Source organism: Bos taurus, chromosome 12, assembly GCF_002263795.3.
Source record: "Bos taurus isolate L1 Dominette 01449 registration number 42190680 breed Hereford chromosome 12, ARS-UCD2.0, whole genome shotgun sequence".
Classification (NCBI taxonomy): Eukaryota; Metazoa; Chordata; class Mammalia; order Artiodactyla; family Bovidae; genus Bos; species Bos taurus.
Window position 1 is genome coordinate 11,764,329 of NC_037339.1, and position 23,478 is coordinate 11,787,806.

A 23,478-nucleotide genomic window follows, 5' to 3' on the forward strand; every position below is an offset into this window, starting at 1 on the left:
CATTAGCAGTGAAACAATCTGAAAATGAAATTAAGTTCCAATTATAATAGCATCAAAAGGAGTAAAATAGTGCAAAACATATTCTCTAAAAACTATAAAATATTCTTGAAAAAAATTAAAGAACACCTAAACAAATAGGGCATCCATGTTTATGGATCAGAAGACTTATCTTTTAGATTGTTCTATGGCCTGAATGTTTCTATTGCCCCCCACTTACATGTTAAAATCTTAACACCTGATGTGAGGTATTCGGAAGTAGGGCCTTTGGGAGGTGTTTAGGTCAGGAGGGTAGAGCTCTCATGGATGGGATTAGTACTTTTATGAAAGAGGCCCCAGAGAGCTTGACCCTTCCTCTACAGAGCTATGACCCAGGAAGAGGACTGAATACCTGACACCACTCATTGCTGGATTAAGTGGTTTAATTTTTTTTTTTTAATTATTGATAATTTGTTAAACATAATATATACCAGAACTAAGGAAAAACAAGTATGAGGAAAACACAGTCCCTGGCTTCAAATACTTAAACGTGTTGTAAAGGAGAGTAAGATAAGATAATTTCATAAAGAATTCAAGGCAGGTTGTGTAAGTCCCACAGGAAAGGTATAGACCTAGTGGGTGGAGCCAGGAGGAGGAAGAGGCCGCACCCGCCTAGCGGAGGGGCTGGAGAGGTAGCACTTGGCATGGAAGCCTGTGCCCCACAGAAACAGGAAAGAGGGAGTGAGAGAAGTGAAGGGAAAGTCGCTCAGTCGTGTCCGACTCTGCAACCCCATGGACTTGTAGCCTTCCAGGCTCCTCTGTCCATGGAATTCTCCAGGCCAGAATACTGGAGTGGGGACCCATTCCCTTCTCCAGGGGATCTTCCCAACCCAGGGATTGAGTCCAGGTCTCCCACATTGCAGGCGGATTCTTTACCAGATGAGCCACCAGGAAAGACCCCAAAGAGGGAGTGGTGGAAGGGAATGGGCTGTGGACGGCAAGCAAACGCTAGCACAGTGCGGGGGAAGGCAAGAATGGGCTGTGTCTGGGGAGGAGTTTGGCTTGGGTAGAGTGCAAGCTGGGTGTTTGTAGGCTGGGGCGTGCTGCGGGGGCTCTGGGTGCCAAGAAGAGTGGACTGTATTTCACCTTGGCCATGGCACGATTTCTGAAGATTTCTGATCTAGGGTGACATGTTCAGAGTTGACATTTAAGAAAATTTAACTCAGCAGTCTATGTAGAATGGATTAGAGTAGGAAGACTCTGAACCTCAAGCAAACTTCAATTTTTAGGTAGAGATTAGATATTGTAATGTTTAGGGTAACTTTTATCTTCATATACTCAAGAATACTATAAGGAAATGCTAGGTAATCAGCAGGTATACTTGAATTAGAAGAAAAATTTATGAGTTATAGTCAGGCAGATAATCATATTATCTGTATTTCAGGTGGGATACCTTTACTATGTACATGTTTCTTTGTGAATAATTTTGAGTAGAGCAATTTTTTTTGATTGCTATTTTGAGTACTGTTAATTTTTAAAGTACTGTTACTATTTAATTATGAGGTTATTTCTTCTTTCATCCTATCATTCCCAAAGATTTGCTGTTAAAGATGGGGTGCTATTTTTTCTGCTGAAATGCACTTTCAGCTTTGTAATGTCTATTAGTGGTAAAATATAATTTATTCCCAGTTACCAGGCTTATATCAAACCACCGAAATTTAGAGCTGAAGGAAATACAGTACACCAGAATGCATTATGCATGCACTCAGCCTCGTATCTCAGAAGGAAGACATTCTACCATGAGGGGTTTGCTTGCACAAGTTAGAAATAAAATTAGAATCATCCTACAATCATCACACCTCTGCAAAACTGGTTGGGACAGCAAAGAATCTATTCCTTAGACTGTTCATCCTAATCAATGTAAGTTATGATCAAAGAACCAACTCCTCCTCCAATAAAATGAGTTACTATACATACTCAACATGTGTCCCCAAAGTATCAAATTTAATTCAGCAGCTCTTTATGAATTTTAAAGTTAGTTCCCCATGCTCTCTAATTAATTCTCCATTTATTATACAGATTTATGACAGTGAGTAATAACACTTCACATTCATATACTACTTGTCAGTGTGCGGAGCACTTGAACATATGTTATCTCATTTGGTTTTTACAGTTCTGTAAGGCAGCTGCTATGATTAGATTCATTTTACAGATGGAGAGGTGCAGCTTCCAAGGCATTAAATGACTCGCCTACGGTCACTGGATACAACTGGAAATCAAACTCAGTTTTGGCTCCCTGGTTCACAGGTGTTCACTCTGCAACCACAAACCAGCATGTGTAGGAAAACTAGGGAGGGAGAGACTTATTGCCATTCGGTCCTTTGCCAATCTAGGCAACAGTCAGCGAGTAAACTCGCAACAGTAAACTGTTGCCAATCTAGGCAACAGTCAGACCAGTGAACTCACAGAAACAGAAGATCCAGCCTTCTGGAAAACACCAACGGAGTTGGCTGCTTCTATTATCCCTCTGAGGGACCTCACAAAAGCTTTAAATGACCAAATTAATTACACATCCATGTACTGATTCACTGATTTATCAAGAATTTATTGAGCTCTGACCAGGTATCAGATGCCCAAGCAGACGCCTAAATGGGGCATGAATTCTGCTCTGGGGAAGCTTGCCTTTCTGACACACATCAAAGTAAGAGATTGCAGTGTGACCAGGGCCTGGGGACGCCATGGAGGGGTGAATGCTGCTGGGGGTGGGCAGGTTGGTGCCATCTGCTCAGCCTTGAAGGATGACACAGAGGTGGGTGATGCACAGTCCAACCAGACAGGACAACATGAGCATGATGGAAAGTGCGAGGCAAGGAAATGAATGCTGTTGTTTTAAATTTTAACTAATTCATTTATTTCAGGCTGTGCTGGATCTCCGTTGCTGTGAGGGCTTTTCTCTGGCTGTGGTGGCTTCTCTTGTTGCAGAGCACGTGCTCCGGGGTGCGGGCTTCAGTAGTCATGGCCCGTGGACTCAGTAGTTAGGGCCCCCAGGCTCTAGAGCACAGGCTCTGCAGTCGTAGCGCACACAGCTGCCCCAAGCCATGTGGGATCTTTCCAGACCAGGGATCGAACCCATGTCTCCTGCATTGGTAGCAGATTCCTATCCACTGGAACACCAGGAAAGCCTGGAAACGCATGTTTAAGAGCTGTGCGGAGAGCTTCATTCTTCTCATTCTTCTGTGACTGGACAATTTGCTTTGTCACTTGTAAGATGCATAAACAATAAAAAACATTCTGGACCAGATCGGATTTTTTCCTCCAATTATTAATATATTTATGTTGTTTATTATTGTGATGTAAACCTCATATAAACCCCAAAATACATACTTGATATACTCTGACATTTTTCAGTGGACATGCATATAACTTGGGGAGGAAAGATATAATTTTTATCTTTTATACCTAAATAATTTTTTGAGATGCTTGTTTTCCTTCCTTTCTTTTCCTTCTCTCTGATTTAAGCAGATTTCATTTTTAAATAATGATCTCAGGGTAGGTACGTAACAATGCAGAAAGCAGAGGTAGATTGTATCTTTTTGGTTCAGTTCACTTCAGTCACTCAGTCGTGTCCAACTCTTTGCGATCCCATGAACCGCAGCACGCCAGGGCTCCCTGTCCATCACCAACTCCCAGAGTCCACCCAAACCCATGTCCATTGAGTCAGTGATGCCATCCAACCATCTCATCCTCTGTCATCCCCTTCTCCTCTTGCCTGCAATCTTTACCAGGATCAGAGTCTTTTCCAATGAGTCAGCTCTTCGCATCAGGTGGCCAAAGTATTGGAATTTCAGCTTCAACATCAGTCCTTCTAATGAGCACCCAGGACTGATCTCCTTTAGGATGGACTGCATGGAACTCCTTGCAGTCCAAGGGACTCTCAAGAGTCTTCTCCAACACCACAGTTCAAAAGCATCAATTCTTCGGTGCTCAGCTTTCTTTATAGTCAAACTATCAGATCCATACATGACCACTGGAAAAACCATGGCCTTGACTAGATGGACCTTTGTCGGCAAAGTAATGTCCCTGCTTTTGAATATGCTATCTAGGTTGGTCATAACTTTTCTTCCAAGGAGTAAGTGTCTTTTAATTTCATGGCTGCAATCACCATCTGCAGTGATTTTGGAGCCTAGAAAAATAAAGTCAGCCATTGTTTCCACTGTTTCCCCATCTATTTGCCATAAAGTGATGGGACCGGATGCCATGATCTTCGTTTTCTGAATGTTGAGCTTTAAGCCAACTTTTTCACTCTCCTCTTTCACTTTCATCAAGAGGCTCTTTAGTTCTTCTTCACTTTCTGCCATAAGGGTGGTGTCATCTGCATATCTGAGGTTATTGATGTTTCTCCTGGCAATCTTGATTCCAGCTTGTGCTTCCTCCAGCCCAGCATTTCCCTGATGTACTCCACATATAAGTTTAATAAGCAGGGTGACAATATATAGCCTTGACACACTCCTTTTCCTATTTGGAACCAGTCTGTTGGTCTATGTCCAGTTCTAACTGTTGCTTCTTGACCTGCATACAGGTTTCTCAAGAGGCAGGTCAGGTGATCTGGCATTCCCATCTCTTGAAGAATTTTCCACAGTTTCTTGTGATCCACACAGTCAAAGGTTTTGGCATAGTCAATAAAGCAGAAATAGATGTTTTTCTGGAACTCCCTTGCTTTTTTGATGATCCAGCAGATGTTGGCATTTTGATCTCTGGTTCCTCTGCCTTTTCTAAAACCAGCTTGAATATCTGGAAGTTCACTGTTCAAGTATTGCTGAAGTCTGGCTTGGAGAATTTTGAGCATTACTTTACTAGCGTGTGAAATGAGTGCAACTGTGCAGTAGTTTGAGCATTCTTTGACATTGCCTTTCTTTGGGATTGGAATGAAAACTGACCTTTTCCAGTCCTGTGGCCCCTGCTGAGTTTTCCAAATTTGCTGACATATTGAGTGCAGAACTTTCACAGCATCATCTTTCAGGATTTGAAATAGCCCAACTGGAATTCCATCACCTCCACTAGCTTTGTTCGTAGTGATGCTTTCTAAGGCCCACTTGACTTCACATTCCAGGATGTCTAGGTGAGTGATCACACCATCGTGATTATCTGGGTCACGAAAATCTTTTTTGTACAGTTCTTCCGTGTATTCTTGCCACCTCTTCTTAATATCTTCTGCTTCTATTAGGTCCATACCATTTCTGTCCTTTATCGAGCCAATCTTTGCATGAAATGTTCCCTTGGTATCTCTAATTTTCTTGAAGAGATCTCTAGTCTTTCACATTCTGTTGTTTTCCTCTATTTCTTTGCATTGATCGCTGAGGAAGGCTTTCTAATCTCTCCTTGCTATTCTTTGGAATTCTGCATTCAAATGGGTATATCTTTCCTTTTCCCTTTTGCTTTTCACTTCTGGTCTTTTCACAGCTATTTGTAAGGCCTCCTAAGACAGCCATTTGCATTTTTTTTTTCTTGGGGATGGTCTTGATTCCTGTCTTCTGTACAATGTCACAAACCTCTGTCCATAGTTCATCAGGCACTCTGTCTATCAGAGCTAGTCTCTTAAATCTATTTTTCACTTCCATTGTATAGTCATAAGGGATTTGATTTAGGTCATACCTGAATGGTCTAGTGGTTTTCTCCACTTTCTTCAATTTCAGTCTGAATTTGGCAATAAGGAGTTCATGATCTGAGCCACAGTCAGCTCCCGGTCTTGTTTTTGCTGACTGTATAGAGCTTCTCCATCTTTGGGCGCAAAGAATATAATCAGTCTGGTTTCAGTGTCAACCATCTGGTGATGTCCATGTGTAAAGTCTTTTCTTGTGTTGTTGGAAGAGGGTGTTTGCTGTGACCAGTGCATTCTCTTGGCAGAACTCTATTAGCCTTTGCCCTGCTTCATTCTGTACTCCAAGGCCAAATTTGCCTATTACTTTTTGGTTATTGTATTGTAAATCAGGAATTGGCAAATATTTTCTATAAAGAGCCAGATAGTAAATCTTTTAGTCTTTATAGGCTATACGATCTATGTTGCAACTATCCAATTTTGCCCTTGGAGTCAGGAAATGAATGGGGCTGTGTTCCAATAAAACTTTATTCATGGGCATTGAAATTAGAATTTCATATAATTTCCTTGTGTCACATAATTTTCTTCTTCATTTGATTTTTTTCAACCATTAAAAACGTAAAAAATCAGGACTTCCCTGGTGGTCCAGAGGTTAAGAGTCCGCATGCCAATGCATAGGACACGAGTTCGATCCCTGGTCTGGGAAGATTCCACATGCGGCGGGGCAACTATGCCCGTGCGCCACAACTACAGGGCCTTCTACGCTCTGCAACAAGAGAAGCCAACACAGTGAAGCTAGAGTAAGCCCTGCCCGCTGCAACGAGAGAAAGCCCGCTGGCAGCAATGAAGTGGGGTCAAAAAATAAATAAAATAAAATAAATATTTTTAAATTAAAAGAAATTTTTAAAAAAATTAAAAAAAATTTTTTTAAGTAAAAAAAGAAAGTTCCTTTAAAAACGAAAAAGAAATTAAGATCCAGAAACATACAACTGTGTAAAGCCACTGATCAGTGTGGACCCAGGAAGAGGATATGGACCTCTTAGTTCTTGACCTCAGGACATTTCTCCGTACCCCATGATAGAACTAAAAGTTCGGAATTCACTTCATAAAAGCCTTTCATATCATAGTCAAAAGAAGGAAGGAACATTGACTCAGGTCTTCGGGTTAATCCGACTACACTTATAAATTATAACTTCCAAATACGGTGCAGTGAAGACATTCATTGGTTGCTGAAGTTGTCTGTTGTTGAAGTTAGCTGAAATACTCCTCTGCCAAGCTCACAGACACCCTCGTGTGGTCACTGGTAATAATGATTCTAGCCAAACGATCACAAAAAATCTGGAGCTATTTAAAGTTAATGATGAAGTATAGCAAGATTGGTAGATAAAATGACGTAATAATAAAAAGTCACTATAATTATATTCATTTAGGTCCTGGCCAATGGCCAGGGGAAAAACTATCTCAGACCAAATCTTTAAGGAGACTTAAAGGTTAGAATGGATGATTACTTAAGGCTTGTTTATAATACATTTCTCTTTATAATGAAGAAAAATATTCAATGTATGTGGTGGCTGTATCATCTCAGATTTTTGTAGGTTTTCCTCCACTATCAGTGATTGTGAATGACACAGCGTTCTGGGGCTCCATGCAATTGCTATGTGTAGGGAATTGCTATGTGTAAGGTAGATGGAGAAGGGGACGACAGAGGATGAGATGGTTGGGTGTTATCACTGACTCAATGGACATGAGTTTGAGCAAGCTCTGGGAGATGGTGAAGGACAGGGAGGCCTGGTGTGCTGCAGTCCATGGGGTTGCAAAGAGCCAGACACAACTGAGCGACTGAGCAACAACAACAACAAAAGGTAGTTGAACCTGAGGGCTCTGCTGAAATGTCTCCTATGAAACGTAACTACAGCTCAGAGGGAGGAAGAAGAAGGAAGAGAGTATATTACAGAGAAGCTGATGAGCTGCGAATGTTCAGGGTGCTCTCAACACCCACTCGACAACTCATTGGTGATCTGGGTAAACGGGAGTAGGTTAGAATGTGTCTTTTGTATTAACAGGTTGACCTAAATGAATAGGCCGTGCCCCCCCAAACTGCTCAAAGACATAGCATTTGCCCCAGTACACAAAATCAGTGACAAAAGCCCTTGGATTTATTTTTTGTGTCACAAAATAAGGATGTACTAAAAAAATGACTGAGGCATGTCAAAAGGACAAGGAACTGGCTTAAAGGGGTTCGCACTGGCTAGATCTAGAGCAACTTGAACACTAAAATAACTAAGAATGGCAATAGACATAACCTATTAAGTAAGACAGAAATTCACAATATCACACTGATAAAAAAGAGAAGATCGAAGGGATAAGGGAGAGCAGTTCCTGAGCTTAGACTGTCAGCGATAAATGCGGAAGGAATGACAGAACTGGGAAAAATCACTACTTGGCAACCCCAGCAGCAACAACTGATTCAAGCAAGAATCATCAACGGATGATAAAGTTTGGTGAAAAACAAAATATCTGCCTAGCCTCAAAATGGATGCTCAGGAGACACAGCATTCATTACAAAAAGGAAAAACAGCAACTTCACAGTGGAGAATACAGCGGAGATAGTACCTTAACCAAATGTTCAAAGTTAACGTCACCAGTGACGGGACAGATCGACAGCCGGGGTGTCACCTAACGGTACGCTGAGGAAAACACAGAGTCATTTCTGGGAAAATTCAGCCAAAGGTGAACTGAATCTAAGACGAGAAAACATCAGATACACCCAAACCAAAGGATGCGCCACAAGATAATTGGCTTACATGCTTCAAGAATGCCAAGGTCGTGAAAGTCAGAGAAAGATGAGGACCTGTTTGGGATCGAAAGGTAACAGTGATGTTAGCTAAGCTGTAACAAATAATCTGGACCATTTCCTTTTGGTAAAAAGGATGTTACCGGGGACATGTGGAATCTGAGTAAGTTTTAGATGTTAATGTAGTATCCATGTAACTTCCTGATTTTGAGGTCTGTGTTGTGGTTTTGCAGGAGAGTGTTTTCGTTTTGAGGAAATATACACCGAAGCGTTTGGAGGTAACAGGGTATCATGCCTATGACTTACTTTGAAGCGGTTCATGGAACAATATACGTAGACAATGGGCCTTTGGCAGAGTGGGGGAGGAAGTGAGTGGGACGGATGGAGAAGTAGCATCGCCACATGCACACTATTGTGTGTAAAATGGGTAGTTGGTGAGAAGTTGCGTAACACAGGGAGCCCAGTCCAGTGCTCCGTGATGACCTAGGGAGGCGGGACGAGGGAAAGAGAGGGAGGCTCAAGGGGGAGGGGATATACGTATAATTACGGCTGACTCACGATGCTTTATGGCAGAAGCAACACAACATTGTAAAGATTAAAAAACAAAAAATTTTAAAAAGGAAAAAATACATAGAAAGATTAAAATAAGCAAGCAGTTTTAAAAGATGTAATTAGACCTGGTGAAGAAAAACAAAAGGGTAAATTACTTAGGTATACCTGAGAAAAGAAATTATAAATAGAGCTTGGATTTAAGGATCTCAGGGGGAATGCTTTTTCTTTCTGGAATTTTTTTTTAATTGAAGGATAATTGCTTTACAGAATTTTGTTGGTTCATCAGCCACAGGTGTACATATATCCCCTCCCTTTTGAACCTCCCTCCCATCTCCCACCCCATCCCACCCCTCTAGGTTGATACAGAGCCCCTGTTTGAGTTCCCTGAGACATACAGCAAATTCCTGGTGGCTATTTTACATATGGTAATGTAAGTTCCCATGTGACTCTCTCCATACATCTCACCGTCTCCTGTCATTTTTATTATCAGCTACCTTTGGTGAACATATGCTCCTATCTAACTCACCAAAGATGAAAAGATACAGTGAAAAACTCAGAGGTGGCTTTATTTATAAATATGTATAATTTATAACTATAATTTTATATAAATAGATATAAAATTAAAATTAAATATATATTCATTTATAAATACATCTAAATATTTCTTGAACTGGGCTTGGATGAGGAGTTAAATTTGGAATCTTCAGGTCTGCTGCTGTTTAATCTCAAGAGCAGTCAGTAGCTTAGCCTTCCTTAAAGAGATGTCCAGCTGATTTTTATACTTCTAAGAACAATAATTGGGCTTCCTAGGTGGCGCTAGCGGTGAAAAACCCAATGTGGGTTCAGTCCCTCGGTAAGGAAGATCCGCTGGAGGAGGGCATGGCAACCCACTCCAGTATTCTTGCCTGGAGAATCTCATGGACAGAGGAGCCTGGTGGGCTACAGTCCATAGGGTTGCAAAGAGTTGGATACGACTGAAATGCCTCAGCACACACACAAGTACAGTAATTATGAGCTTACAGGATGGGGGAAAAATCACATTTTAGTATTAGAACTAGAGTGACAATAATAGCTATTATTTATTTCTGTGAAATGGAGAAGGATACGGCAACCCACTCCAGTATTCTTGCCTGGAGAATCCCAGGGACAGAGGAGCCTGGTGGGCTGCCGTCTATGAGATCCCACAGGGTTGGACATGACTGAAGCGACTTAGCAGCAGCAGTAGCATTGCTGTGAAATAGCCTTTATATGTTGGGTTGGCCTAAAAGTTCATTCAGATTTTTCTGTAACATCTTATGGAAAAATCCAAATGAACTTTCTGGCCAACCCAATATTTGCTGTGGGTTCTATGAGTTAACTCGAGCCAGACTTAGAGCACATGAATTTGTTTCTGAGATTATGTCAAGGCCTTCTCTCTCTGGGCAATGACTCTTATGTAAATACGATGGCAGAATGGTTGAGGTCATGATGACTCACAATCAAATGCAGCACTTTCCCCTTTGACTAACACAAAACCCATACAAGTTTTAGATTCTCCCAGCAGGGCTCTATAGATGCTGTTCTTTATGGAAAGGATTATTCACTCACACCAAACATAAGGCGTTTAATAGCCTTTAAGACAGACATATCTAAAAGGAAAAAAATAATAAAAATTATCCAGTATTAGTTCTTTTCATTGAAGGGAAAACCCATTGCAATTTCATCAGAGCACTGTCAAGAAAGACTTGACAATTTCATTCGGAACCCCAGCAACTGGAAAGTCCCATGAGAAAATTGTAACTAGAATATTTACTCCTGCCCTACATGTACTTAGAAAACCAAGCACATATTTATGAAGTACTCAGTCCAGGAATTAAACAAAAGGTAAAATTGATGGATGCTATGCTTTTGAACTGTGGTGCTGGAGAAGAGTCTTGAGAGTCCCTTGGACAGCAAGGACATCAAACCAGTCAATCCTAAAGAAAATCAACCCTGAATGTTCATTGGAAGGACTGATGGTGAGGCTAAAGCTCCAACACTTTGGCCACTTGATGTGAAGATTTGACTCATTGGAAAAGACCCTGATGCTGGGAAAGACTGAAGGCAAAAGGAGAAGGGAGCTGGCAGAGGATGAGATAGTTAGATAGCATCATCAATTCGATGGACATGAATTTGAGCAAACTCCAGAGATAGTGGAGGACAGAGGAGTCTGGTGTGCTGCAGTCCATGGGGTTGCAAAGAATCAGACATGACTTAGCAACTGAACGACAATGTATATAATCACTGGCCTAATTATCATCATTTTGCATTTGGTTAGGGCCATGTATCATACATGTTGTGCTGAGTGCAAAAGAAAATAAATGTGACAACAGTCGTGGCCTCCAGAAAGCCCTCACCTGAGAGGTCAGCAGCTGGCACTTGGAAGGTAGCTGTCAAAACTACCAAAAAGGAAAAAAAAAACAACCCCCTGGCTATGTTTTTGCTTATTCAGTACTTCTTCCAGGGTATTTCCCTAATTCCTAACACGTGGTTCAGATGGGACTGATACAGCCCTCTCTCATCTCAAAGCCTAGAAGTGGAGACATGACCGAGATGTGACCACCTACCAGTACCCCAGCACTATGGTCACGGTGACGGGTTCAGAGATGGGCATCTGACCTCAGGGACCCGCCGGAGCACTTCTGAGGACTTCTGCTGGAATTATGGGCAAAGACATGCCCCTTTGATGGGACTGCCAGCTGAGAATCATGCAGTGCCTAGTGCTACAGGGCTGTCTTTGCTACCAGATGGAGAAGGACTGTAAGAGTAAAGCCACCTCAGAAAAAGCACAGCCAGAGGGAGAGGGTCCTGGGTCCCGTGTCAGTCCACAGTGACACCAGGGTCCCGCGGAGCCCATGGTTTGAGCTGAACCTGAGGTCTGGGGCTTCCTGGTTATATGAGCCAATTTCCCCCCTTCTGTAGTTTAAGTTAGTGAGAGGAGAAGTTTTGCCACTTTTAATACCTTTTCTTTTTCCATAAAAAATCTGGAATCACATGAAATAATAGGTCCTCTAGTCAGAGTTTTGGAAAGAACTTATTCTTCTGTCAGCTTAACCCTAGCATCCCAAATACATTCTCTGAAGTCATAAATGCCATGTAACAAGGCTGTGTCGTGAGTCAGAATTAGAATTAGCATAAGGCTCTTTTCCTAAGAGATCTAATATACAGAGTCCATGGCGAACTGAAGCAAAGAAAACCAGGAATATAGAGACTGGGAAATTGCTAAAGTATTAAAAAGATTTTGAACACATTGGGGAACTATTGGGTTAAACAAATTGAAGGGGTTTCTTTATTGTGACTTCTCAAAGCCAGATACTTATTAATTATAAATTCATCTCTAAGCATCTCTTAGGTTATGTTTAACAGCTTGAACATTGATTCTTTAGTTTTTGAAAAGGGTTCTGAGAAAATGCTTTCAGAAACATCTGACTATACGCATTTCTATAAACATAGCTTATCTGTCCTGATCATTTTGCTTGATCTCTCTCCTTTCCTTAGCAGCTAACCATTTTCATGGTTTCAATGAAAACCTCCATGCTAATGATCATTGTGACTCTCGCTAGCTTGGCGTTCCAGTCCAGTTGTTAATATCCAATTACTGACTGTCAATGGAATATCTCACCATTATCTCAAATTCAGCATATGTGAAATGTCTTAACCCTACCTCCTCTCCAACTTTCCTGATTCCTTCAGTGATGTGCCGCTTGGCTGGGCATCCACACTAGAAACACGCAGGATGTCTGTCTTCACGTCCCTGTCTGGCCTTCCGGTGTCGACTCACACCTGGCCATCGCCACGGCATTACCGTTGCCCTGCTGCACTAAGGATTCTTTCCAGATGGCACATCACTGCCAAGTCCACCTTCCTAACACAGCCTTCACGAATCCATGTACTTTCCCATGAGGATCTTCAGCAGCTCTCAGTCACAGGAACCTAAAAACCTCACTGGGCTTCCACACAGCTTGGTTACTCCTGTTTGGGTGACGATTTACACAACTTCCCTCCAAACCCCATATGCTTACCTTTATCTTACAATATGCTGCAGATATGCTTAACACAGACCAAGGGTTACTTTCAACTTCTTTTCAACTTCTTTTCAACTACTTTTAAAAACATCCTGTGTCAATAAGACTGTGCTGAAACAAAAGCATACTCGATCTGAAATCCCCCAGCCTGTGTGTTTCTGGGGGTCCCAGACCCGGCTCGTATTCTCGCCCCTGCTCTGGAGTACTCCCACCCCACCCCCCGGTCTCCTTGGGATAGACGGTGTTGAACCCAGATTTGCGCTCTGGGCTTTGCGCTTGCATCACACTGGCTGTGGGGTTTGTCCACTGCTCCTCTGGTGTCTGTGTCCACATCTCTCCTGGACTTGTGGGGATCCAAGCCCCTCTTATTATGGAAACACAAGGATTGTGTTTGTATCTGTGCCTGTGGTCATTTTGTCTAGATTGCCTGGAATGCCCTTCCCTCTCCTTTTCAACTATCCAAACACATAAATAGTAGGAAAGTTCAACTGAAGCCCCATCTCCTTTGCTTATGAATTTCATCCTCATGGGTGCCTCTCCTCTGAACTACTACAGCACAGGCTTTAAAGCCCACAGTTTAACGCTGAACTACACTGGAAGGACGGATGCTGAAGCTGAAGCTCCAATACACAGGCCACCTGATGTGAAGAACTGACTCATTGGAAAAGACCCTGATGCTGGGAAAGATTGAAGGCAAAAGGAGAAGGATGGGATGGCAGCAAAGGAAGAGACGGTTAGATAGTGTCACTGACTCAATGGACATGAAGTGAAGTGAAGTTGCTCAGTCGTGTCCGACTCTTTGCGACCCCATGGACTGTAGCCTACCAGGCTTCTCCGTCCATGGGATTCTCCAGGCAAGAATACTGGAGTGGGTTGCCATTGCCTTCTCCAGGGGATCTGCCCAACCCAGGGATCCAACCCAGGTCTCCCGCAATGCAAGCAGATGCCTAACCCTCTGAGCCACCAGGAAAGCCCAAATGGACATTCAATGGACATGAATCTGAGAAAATTCCAGGAACAGCGAAGGACAGGGATGCCTGGTATGCTGCAGTTCACGGGGTGAGAGTCAGACACAACTATCGCCTCCAACAACAACAACACATTCTTTTGCACTACCTGTTGCTGTTCCTTGACTATCAGTCTCACCTCCCCAGTTATATACTATAAACTTCCTGAGGGTAAAAACCATGCTTCATATTTCAGTGTTCCACCACCCTCCACAGGGCACATGCTGGTAGCTACAGAGTTGTGCTCCACAGGAACACTCAGGTGGGCTGATTGTCAAGTGCCTCAAATATCTCTTGCTGGTCCAGCCTGGCATGCTGCAGTCCATGGAATCGAAAAGAGCTGGACACGACTTAGCAACTGAACAACAACTAGTTCCTTAATTCAGTACATGACAGCCTGCCAATGCCACAAAGAAACTTTCCAGCTTGGATCACCATCGTCTTTCTAGGAAATTACGGTTTGTTGACTTTCCTAAAGCTGGGCTAGAGTATAAACACTTATCATGTGAGAATCAACTACAAATATGGGGGAAGGATGATAGACACAGAAGACTGGGGCTCGATGCCTGGGTCAGGAAAATCCTCTGGAGAAGGAAATGGCAAACCACTCTAGCATTCTTGCTGGGAAAATCCCATGGCTAGAGGAGCCTGGTGGGCTATGGTCCAGAGGCCTGCAAAGGGTTGGACACGACTGAGCACGTGTGCCTAGCAAGTGAAATGATCACAGATTTACTATAACCTATCTGTCACAAAAGGACTGATGGAGTTTCTCTACTTTTCTCTGTGCTGCCTGACTTCGGCTTTTTTTTTTTTTTTTTTGATGCTTTATCACAAACACTTTAAAATTTTGTTAGCTTTTTACTTTATATAAGTTTTGAAGCTTACTTTCCATTTACAGTTAATACAAAATATTGGCTATGTTCCCCATCATACAATACAACCTTGAGCCTATCTTCTACCCAACAGTTTGTGCCCCCACTCCCCCACCCTGGTATGGACCCCCTCCCCACTGGTAACCACCAGCTTGTCCTCTATATCTCATCACAAACACTTTTTGAAATGATACTGTGGCAGGTAAACGTTTGGGACTCTTGCCTTCCCACAATCCCAGCAGTTCTGTTTTCACTGGTGACTGAGATCACCCTTTTCAAAGTTGAGAGGCTTCAGTTTTCCTCTAAATACTCCACAGTGATTCAGCTACATCCTTGAGGATAAGCATATTTATGTGTGGGTCCTGTCTATCAATGGCCCATTTTAAAAACAGAGATGCAAGATTCCCAGAGTTAATCATTCGAGCTGGAAAAGCAAAGGTGAATATCATTGCTAAGGCAGTTAGTTTAGTGGTGATGATGGATACCCTGTTAGTCCACTCCTCTCCTCACTGAATCAAGCAGCTGTGACTATCTTTACCCCTCTCCCACCAGCAGGCTTGCCCTTTTGGAAACCAAGTTTAGATCCCTCTGTCCTGTTCACTTGAACAACATGGAAATTTTCCAACATTTTAACCTACTTTATTTCTTTATCGAAAGAGTGTCATGGATTTAAGAAATGGTGTAAGGATCACTAAGAATTCTGTTTTCTATCATAAATATGAAGCAACAGCGACTTTCCTGGTGATCAGTGGTTAAGACTCCCCCTTCCAAGGCAGGGCTTCCCTTGTGTCTTTGCTGGTAAAGAATCTGCCTGCAATGCCGGAGACCCCGGTTTGATCCCTGGGTCAGGAATATCCCCTGGAGAAGGGAAAGGCACCCTCTCCAGTATTCTGGCCTGGAGAATCCCATGGACTGTACAGCCCATGGGGTCACAAAGAGTCGGACACGACAGCAACTTTCACTTCACTTCCAATGCAGGGGTGTGGGTTTGATCCCTGGTCAGGGAGATAAGATCCCACACGCCTCAGGGCCAAAAAACCAAAACAGGAAACAGAAAAAATATTGTAATAAATTCAATAAAGACTTTAAAAATGGTCTACATAAAAGAAAAAAAAAAACTTAAAAAAAGAGCCTCCCCAAAGATCCTGGTCTCAGAGCTGTATAATATTGCTTGGTTCCTCAGAAATACTGACTTCCATGGGAACCAATATGATCTGATGGGGTTATACAGAGACAAACACCTAAGTATTTCATTTTTAGGTGGAGGTTTTTTGCGTAGATGGTATATATATTTAAAAATTTTGGTTTTTAGTTATTAATTGCTAGGATATAAAAATGATTAATTTTTGACCTTGCTAAACTCACTTAGTTGAAACAGTTTATTTTGGGTGTTGTTTGGGGGTTTTTTTTTTGGTAGATTCTGTGGGATTTTCTAGATAGGTAATTATATTATCTACAGATAGTGACCGTTTTATGTCATCCTTTCCAATCTGAATACGTCCTCTCATTTTTCTCGCTGTTGCACTGGCTAGGACTTCCAGTCTGATGCTGAACAGGAGTGACGGGTGCACGGCTGTGGTCGTCCCTGTCTTAGTCCCAGTCTTAGAGGGAAAGCACTCAGCCTTTCACCATGAAGTATGGTGCCAGCTGTCAGGCTACAGATGCCTTTTCTCAGGCTGAGGAAGTTCTCTTCCGTTTCTATGAATAGTTTGCTGAGAGTACCCACTTCCATTTTCAGATGGCGTTGAGTCAGGCCCAGGAGATTCTGGGGGGGAAAGGGGAAACACAGCCAATTCAATGGCAGTTCAAACCCTGGTCTTACACAATCCATCTGCTATCACTTCCTTTTCAGAGACCTCGAGTAGCTGCTCATATTTGTCCATATTTTATTGTTAAATTCAGTGAGAGACAGGGTAAGCATGGGCTTACTCCGTCTTATTCAGACCTAGTACTCCTCTTGAGTCATTTTGATGGGAAATAAGGAAAATTTACCAGTTTACTCAGTTTTATTAAAAAATACATATTTCAAGAAGTGTCTAGGATACACAGATGAGTTAAATTAAATCTCTGTTTCATGGCTGCTCTTATTCCTCTTATTTACTTGGTAAATTCCTACTTGTTAATGTCCTAAACCAATCTTAAATTTTTATCAAAATAATAAATATGAACAGTTTAATAAGCCAGATAGCACTACAAGATGTATAACAAAATCAGCAACCTCTGATTTTGACCTCTACCATCTTTGCCCCCAATTCTCACTCCCCACAGGTAGCCAGCCACTTCAACTCTGCTCACCACGTCTCATACTACTAACCTTTATATTTTAAATAATCCTTTTACATTCTCTTTAAAATTGCAGACATTATCTGTTTACTTCCTATGACGAAAGGTGAGGATTATTTCACCTATCTTACCTAGAACATACATCTCATGTTCCCTCCCCTTATTCTCCTAACAAATATTGGTTAAATAAAATTCTTTATGCTCTTACTGTACACTTTATTATTACTATATATGTACAGTAATACATTACTATATGCAGGATGTAAGTTATTAATATATTTCTAATTATAATAATACACACACACATATTATAACACACACACACATACACACACACACAGTTCAGTCAGTTCAGTAACTCAGTTGTGTCCAACTATTTGTGACCCCATAGACCACAGCATGCCAGGCCTCCCTGTCCATCACCAACTCCTGGAGTTTATTCAAACTCATGTCTGTCGAGTTGGTGATGCCATCCAACCATCTCATCCTCTGTCGTCCCGTTCTCCTCCTGTCTTCAATCTTTCCCAGCATCAGGGTCTTTCCCAGTCAGTCAGTTCTTCACATCAAGTGGCCAAAGTATTGGAGTTTCAGCTTTAGCATCAGTCCTTCCAAGGAATATTCAGGACTGACTTCCTTTAGGATGGACTGCTTGGATCTCCTTGCAGTCCAAGGGACTCTCAAGAGTCTTCTCCAACACCACAGCTCAAAAGCATCAATTCTTCGGCATTCAGCTTTCTTTATAGTCCAATAGTCATATCCATACATGACGACTGGAAAAACCATAGCTTTGACTAGATGGACGTTTGTTGGCAAAGTAATGTCTCTGCTTTTGAATATGCTGTCTAGGTTGGTCATAGCTTTTCTTCCAAGGAGCGTCTTTTAATTTCATGGCTGCAGTCACCATCTGCAGTGATTCTGGAGCCTAAAAAATAAAGTCTGCCACTGTTTCCATTGCTTCCCCATTGATTTGCCATGACGTGATAGGACTGGATGCCATGACGTTAGTTTTCTGAATGTTAAGTTTTAAGCCAACATTTTCACTCTCCTCTTTCACTTTCATGAAGAGGCTCTTTAGTCCTTCACTTTCTGCCATAAGGGTGGTATCATCTGCATATTTGATTGTTATTGATATTTCTCCCGGCAATCCTGATTCCAGCTTGTGCTTCATCCAGCCCAGCGTTTCACATGATGTATTCTGCATGTAAGTTAAGTAAGCAGGGTGACAATATACAGCCTTGACGTACTCCTTTTCTGATCTGGAACCAGTCTGTTGTTCCATGTCCAGTTCTAACTGTTGCTTGTTGACCTGTATACAGAGTTCTCAGGAGGAAGGTCAGGTGGTCTGGTATTCCCATCTCTTGAAGAATTTTCCACAGTTTGTTGTGATCCACACAGTCAAAGGCTTTGGCATAGTCAATAAAGCAGATGTTTTTCCGGAACTCTCTTGCTTTTTCAATGATCCAGTGGATGTTGGCAATTTGATCTCTGGCTCCTCTGCCTTTTCCAAATCCAGCTTGAACATCTGGAAGTTCACGGATGACGTACTATTGAAGCCTGGCTTGGAGAATTTTGAGCATTACTTTGCTAGCGTGTGAGATGAGTGCAGTTGTGCGGTAGTTTGTACATTCTTTGGCATTGCCTTTCTTGGGATTGGAATGAAAACTGACCTTCTCTAGTCCTGTGGCCATTTTTGAGTTTTCCAGATTTGCTGGCTTTCCAGATATTGAATGCAGCACTTTCAACAGCATCATCTTTTAGGATTTGAAATAACTCAACTGGAATTCCATCACCTCCACTAGCATTGTTTGAAGTGATGCTTCCTAAGGCCCACTTGACTTCACATTCCAGGATGTCTGGCTCTAGGTGAATGATCACATCATTGTGGTTATCTGGGTCATGAAGATCTTTTTTGTATAGTTCTTCTGAGTATTCTTGCCACCTATTAGTATCTTCTGCTTCTGTTAGGTTCATACTATTTCTGTCCTTTATTGTGCTCATCTTTGCATGAAATGTTCCTTTGGTATCTCTAATTTTCTTGAGATCTCTAGTCTTTCCCATTCTATTGTTTTCCATCACTGAGGAAGGCTTTCTTATCTCTCCTTGCTACTTTTTGGAACTCTGCATTCAAATGCCTGTATCTTTCCTTTTCTCCTTTGTCTTTCACTTCTCTTCTTTTCTCACCTATTTGTAAGGCCTCATCAGACAACCATTTTGCCTTTCTTTTTCTTGGGGATGGTCTTGATCACTATAACACACACACACACACACACACACACACACACACACACACGTATATATGAATTTCCCAGGTGGCTCAAGTGGTAAAGAATCTGCCTATGCATGTAGATGCCAAGAGACACCAGTTTGATCCCTGAGTTGGGAAGATTCCCTGGAGGAGGAAATGGCAACCCACTCCAGTATTCTTGCCTAGAAAATCCCACGGACAGAGGAGCCTGGCAGGCTACAGTCCTTGGGGTCACAAAGAGTTGGGTACAACTTAGTGACTGAGCACACACACACACAATAATGTATATACACTATTACATACTATTATCCTATATAGTTTTCATTTTCTCCACTAACATGTACTCTTTACTAATTCTTATCTTTATTTCTCTTTCACTAACTGTTCACCAAATTCTCCAGCAGAACTGTTAAATTCTCTCAACATTACCAGTTCCCTTTTCCCCCCTTACAATATCTGTTCTTTCTGGAACCCTGTTTTCCCACTTTGAGTTGCAGTGGTGTCTTCAGGCACAGCTGTCATTCCAGAACATCCTTTCATGGTCATGCTGGGAATTACCTTTGCCTCTTCCTTGGCTAAGACCTCTCCACCCTTTCCTCCTCTCTGTTAATTTATTCCCTCCTCTTGTTGAGAGTACATCATGCAGGATAAAGAATGAAAGTTTTCTGAGACTGTATGTTTAATAAGTTGTTAGTCTACCTTCACATTTGATTAGTAACTTGGCTGGGTATAAAATTCTAGGTTGGAAATAATCTCCCCTTTAGTTTCCAGTGCTGCTGTGGAGAAGCCTAATGCCATCAGGATTTATAGTAAATTTTATATAACCTGTTTCCCACTTCCCTCAGCTTAGACGTTTTCAGCTTTGTCTCTTTACTCAAAGGGTTCTAAAGTTTCAGGAGAATATGCTTTGGGGTGTATGCATGAGTGTATGTGTTTTCCACTTATTAAATTGAATGTCTGTCCTTTAGTGAAATTTTCTTAAATTACTTTTTGGGTAATTTCCTGCTCTTTCATTTTCTGTTTCTGGAATTTGTATTAGTCTGATAAGATCTATCATCTCTCTTCTATTTTCAATTTCTTCATCATTTGTGAGAGTTCTCTAATGTCCAATCCTTTTGTTGAATTTATTTCTGCTGCTGCTGCTAAGTCGCTTCAGTCGTGTCCGACTCTGCATGACCCCATAGACGGCAGCCCACCAGGCTCCCCTGTCCCTGGAATTCTCCAGGCAAGAACACTGGAATGGGTTGCCATTTCCTTCTCCAATGCGTGAAAGTGAAGTCACTCAGTCGTGTCTGACTCTTAGCGACCCCATGGACTGCAGCTCACCAGGCTCCTCCATCCAGGATTTCCTAGGCAAGAGTACTGGAGTGGGGTGCCATCGCCTTCTCCTACCACTTTTAATTTCCAAGAACTCTTTCTTATTCTTTGAAGATTACCATCTTAAAATAGCATCAAGTTTTTATTTTATTTTGTCTTATCTCTGAGAATATAAATTTTCACTTTGTGAAATGTTTTTCTGCTTTCTGTATAAGCTTTATTTCTCTGTTCATTTGTTTTGACTTCCATCTTTTATACAAGAGGCTATCCATTAATAGTTAAGAATCAGGTATTAAAAAGTGAATTGAATTTTTTTTTGCATAAAATCAGGGCTTGCCAACAAGTGGGTCTTCTTGTAAGGTTAGCAGGGAGAAATTTCCAAAGGTCAGCATCAGAAAGGCTTTTCTCTAGAGTCATAGATGTAGAAAGAAAACAAAAGTCTACAAATAATAAATGCTGGAGAGGGTGTGGAGAAAAGGGAACCCTCTTACACTGTTGGTGGGAATGCAAACTAGTACAGCCACTATGGAGAACAGTGTGGAGATTCCTTAAAAAACTGGAAATAGAACTGCCTTATGATCCAGCAACCCCACTGCTGGGCATACACACTGAGGAAACCAGAAGGGAAAGAGACACGTGTACCCCAATGTTCATCGCAGCACTGTTTATAATAGCCAAGACATGGAAGCAACCTAGATGTCCATCAGCAGATGAATGGATAAGAAAGCTGTGGTACATATACACAATGGAGTATTACTCAGCCATTAAAAAGAATACATTTGAATCAGTTCTAATGAGGTGGATGAAACTGGAGCCTATTATACAGAGTGAAGTAAGCCAGAAGGAAAAACATAAATACAGTATACTAACGCATATATATGGAATTTAGAAAGATGGTAACAGTAACCCGGTGTACGAGACAGCAAAAGAGACACTGATGTATAGAACAGTCTTATGGACTCTGTGGGAGAGGGAGAGGGTGGGAAGATTTGGGAGAATGGCAATGAAACATGTAAAATATCATGTAGGAAACGAGTTGCCAGTCCAGGTTCGATGCACAATGCTGGATGTTTGGGGCTGGTGCACTGGGACAGCCCAGAGGGATGGTATGGGGAGGGAGGAGGGAGGAGGGTTCGGGATGGGGGACACATGTATACCTGTGGCGGATTCATTTTGATATTTGGCAAAACTAATACAATTATGTAAAGTTTAAAAATAAAATAAAATTAGAAAAAAAAAAAAAGAAAACAAACTTATGGTTATAGGGGGAAAGGGAATTGGATAAATTAGAGGAGATTGGGACTGACATATACAGATTGCTATACATAAAACATATAACTAATACGGACCTATTGTATAGCACAGAGAGCTCTACTCAATACTCGTAATGGCCTACATGGGAAAAGAATCTAAAAGAGTGAATATATATATAACTGATTCGGTTTGCTGCAGACCTGAAACTAACACAGCATTGTAAATCAACTATATTCCAATAAAACATTTTTTCTAAAAAAAAACTATCCTCAATAGGAGACAAATTTGCCTTTTGAATAAGGCTAAACACTAAAGAGGAGAGTGAAAAAGTTGGCTTAAAGCTCAACATTCAGAAAACGAAGATCATGGCATCTGGTTCCATCACTTCATGGCAAATAGATGGGGAAACAGTGGAAACAGTGTCAGACTTTATTTTTGTGGGCTCCAAAATCACTGCAGATGGTGACTACAGCCATGAAATTAAGACGCTTACTCCTTGGAAGACAGTTATGACCAACCTAGATAGTATATTCAAAAGCAGAGATATTACTTTGCCAACAAAGGTCTGTCTAGTCAAGGCTATGGTTTTTCCAGTGGTCATGTATGGATGTGAGAGTTGGACTGTGAAGAAAGATGAGTGCTGAAGAATTGCTGCTTTTGAACTGTGGTGTTAGAGAAAAAAGAGTCCCTTGGACTGCAAGGAGATCCAACCAGTCCATTCTAAAGGAGATCAGTCCCCGGTGTTCAATGGAAGGACTTATGCTAAAGCTGAAACCCTCACGTGAAGAGTTGACTCATTGGAAAAGACTCTGATGCTGGGAGGGATTAGGGGCAGGAGGAGAAGGGGACAACAGAGGATGAGATGGCTGGATGGCATCACCGACTTGATGGACGTGAGTCTGGGTGAACTCCGGGAGTTGGTGATGGACAGGGAGGCCTGGCGTGCTGCGATTCATGGGGTCGCAAAGAGTCGGACACGACTGAGTGACTGGACTGAAACACTAGTTGTCCTAATACTGGTTTCCTGCTTTTCTTGCAGCTGACAAGTTTAGGCAGGCCATTTTTTTTCTATTTCCTTTTTGGGCCTGACAAAACTTTTCCTAAACAGGATTATAAACAAAGCCCACTTTTAACACTAAGATTGATGATGAATTAGGTAATTCATTGGGTCATGATATAATATTAGGTGTCTGGGTAACACGGCTTCCTTTAAATTTGGCTTTGTTTCCAGAGAAGCATTAAAGAATTCTGTAGACCAGTAATACTGATATTCTAAGTTTCTAATTTTTATTTGTTTACTGAGTACTTTGTATCAAGTATAAATTGCATTTCATTCTTACAACAACTTTGCAAGGTACAATGGTACTGTCTTTATATTATGGCTGGAAAGTGGGGATTAGAAAGGATAAGTAATTTGCCGAAGATCACTTAAAAAGTGGTACATGGATTTGAACCTGGGTTTGACCATTTAAAATTTTAGGCTCTTAAATAATAGGCTATACCACTTATGAATAAAATGACAATTTTCTATATAAGAGC

At 41.6% G+C, this 23,478-nt stretch overlaps 1 protein-coding gene across 10 annotated transcripts in view; it reads right to left on the reverse strand.

The window, feature by feature from the left end:
- Positions 1-23,478, reverse strand: part of VWA8 (von Willebrand factor A domain containing 8) — a 416,362-nt gene that overhangs the window by 108,857 nt on the left and 284,027 nt on the right. The window contains exon 39 of one of the 10 annotated variants that reach the window (XM_059892191.1): positions 16,121-16,605. The exons of the other annotated variants lie outside the window; for them this stretch is intronic. Within the exon in view, the coding sequence (XP_059748174.1) occupies positions 16,369-16,605 (237 nt within the window). The 3' untranslated portion in view covers positions 16,121-16,368. Of the gene's footprint in view, positions 1-16,120; positions 16,606-23,478 lie in introns of those variants that run through there. 10 annotated transcript variants of the gene reach the window in all.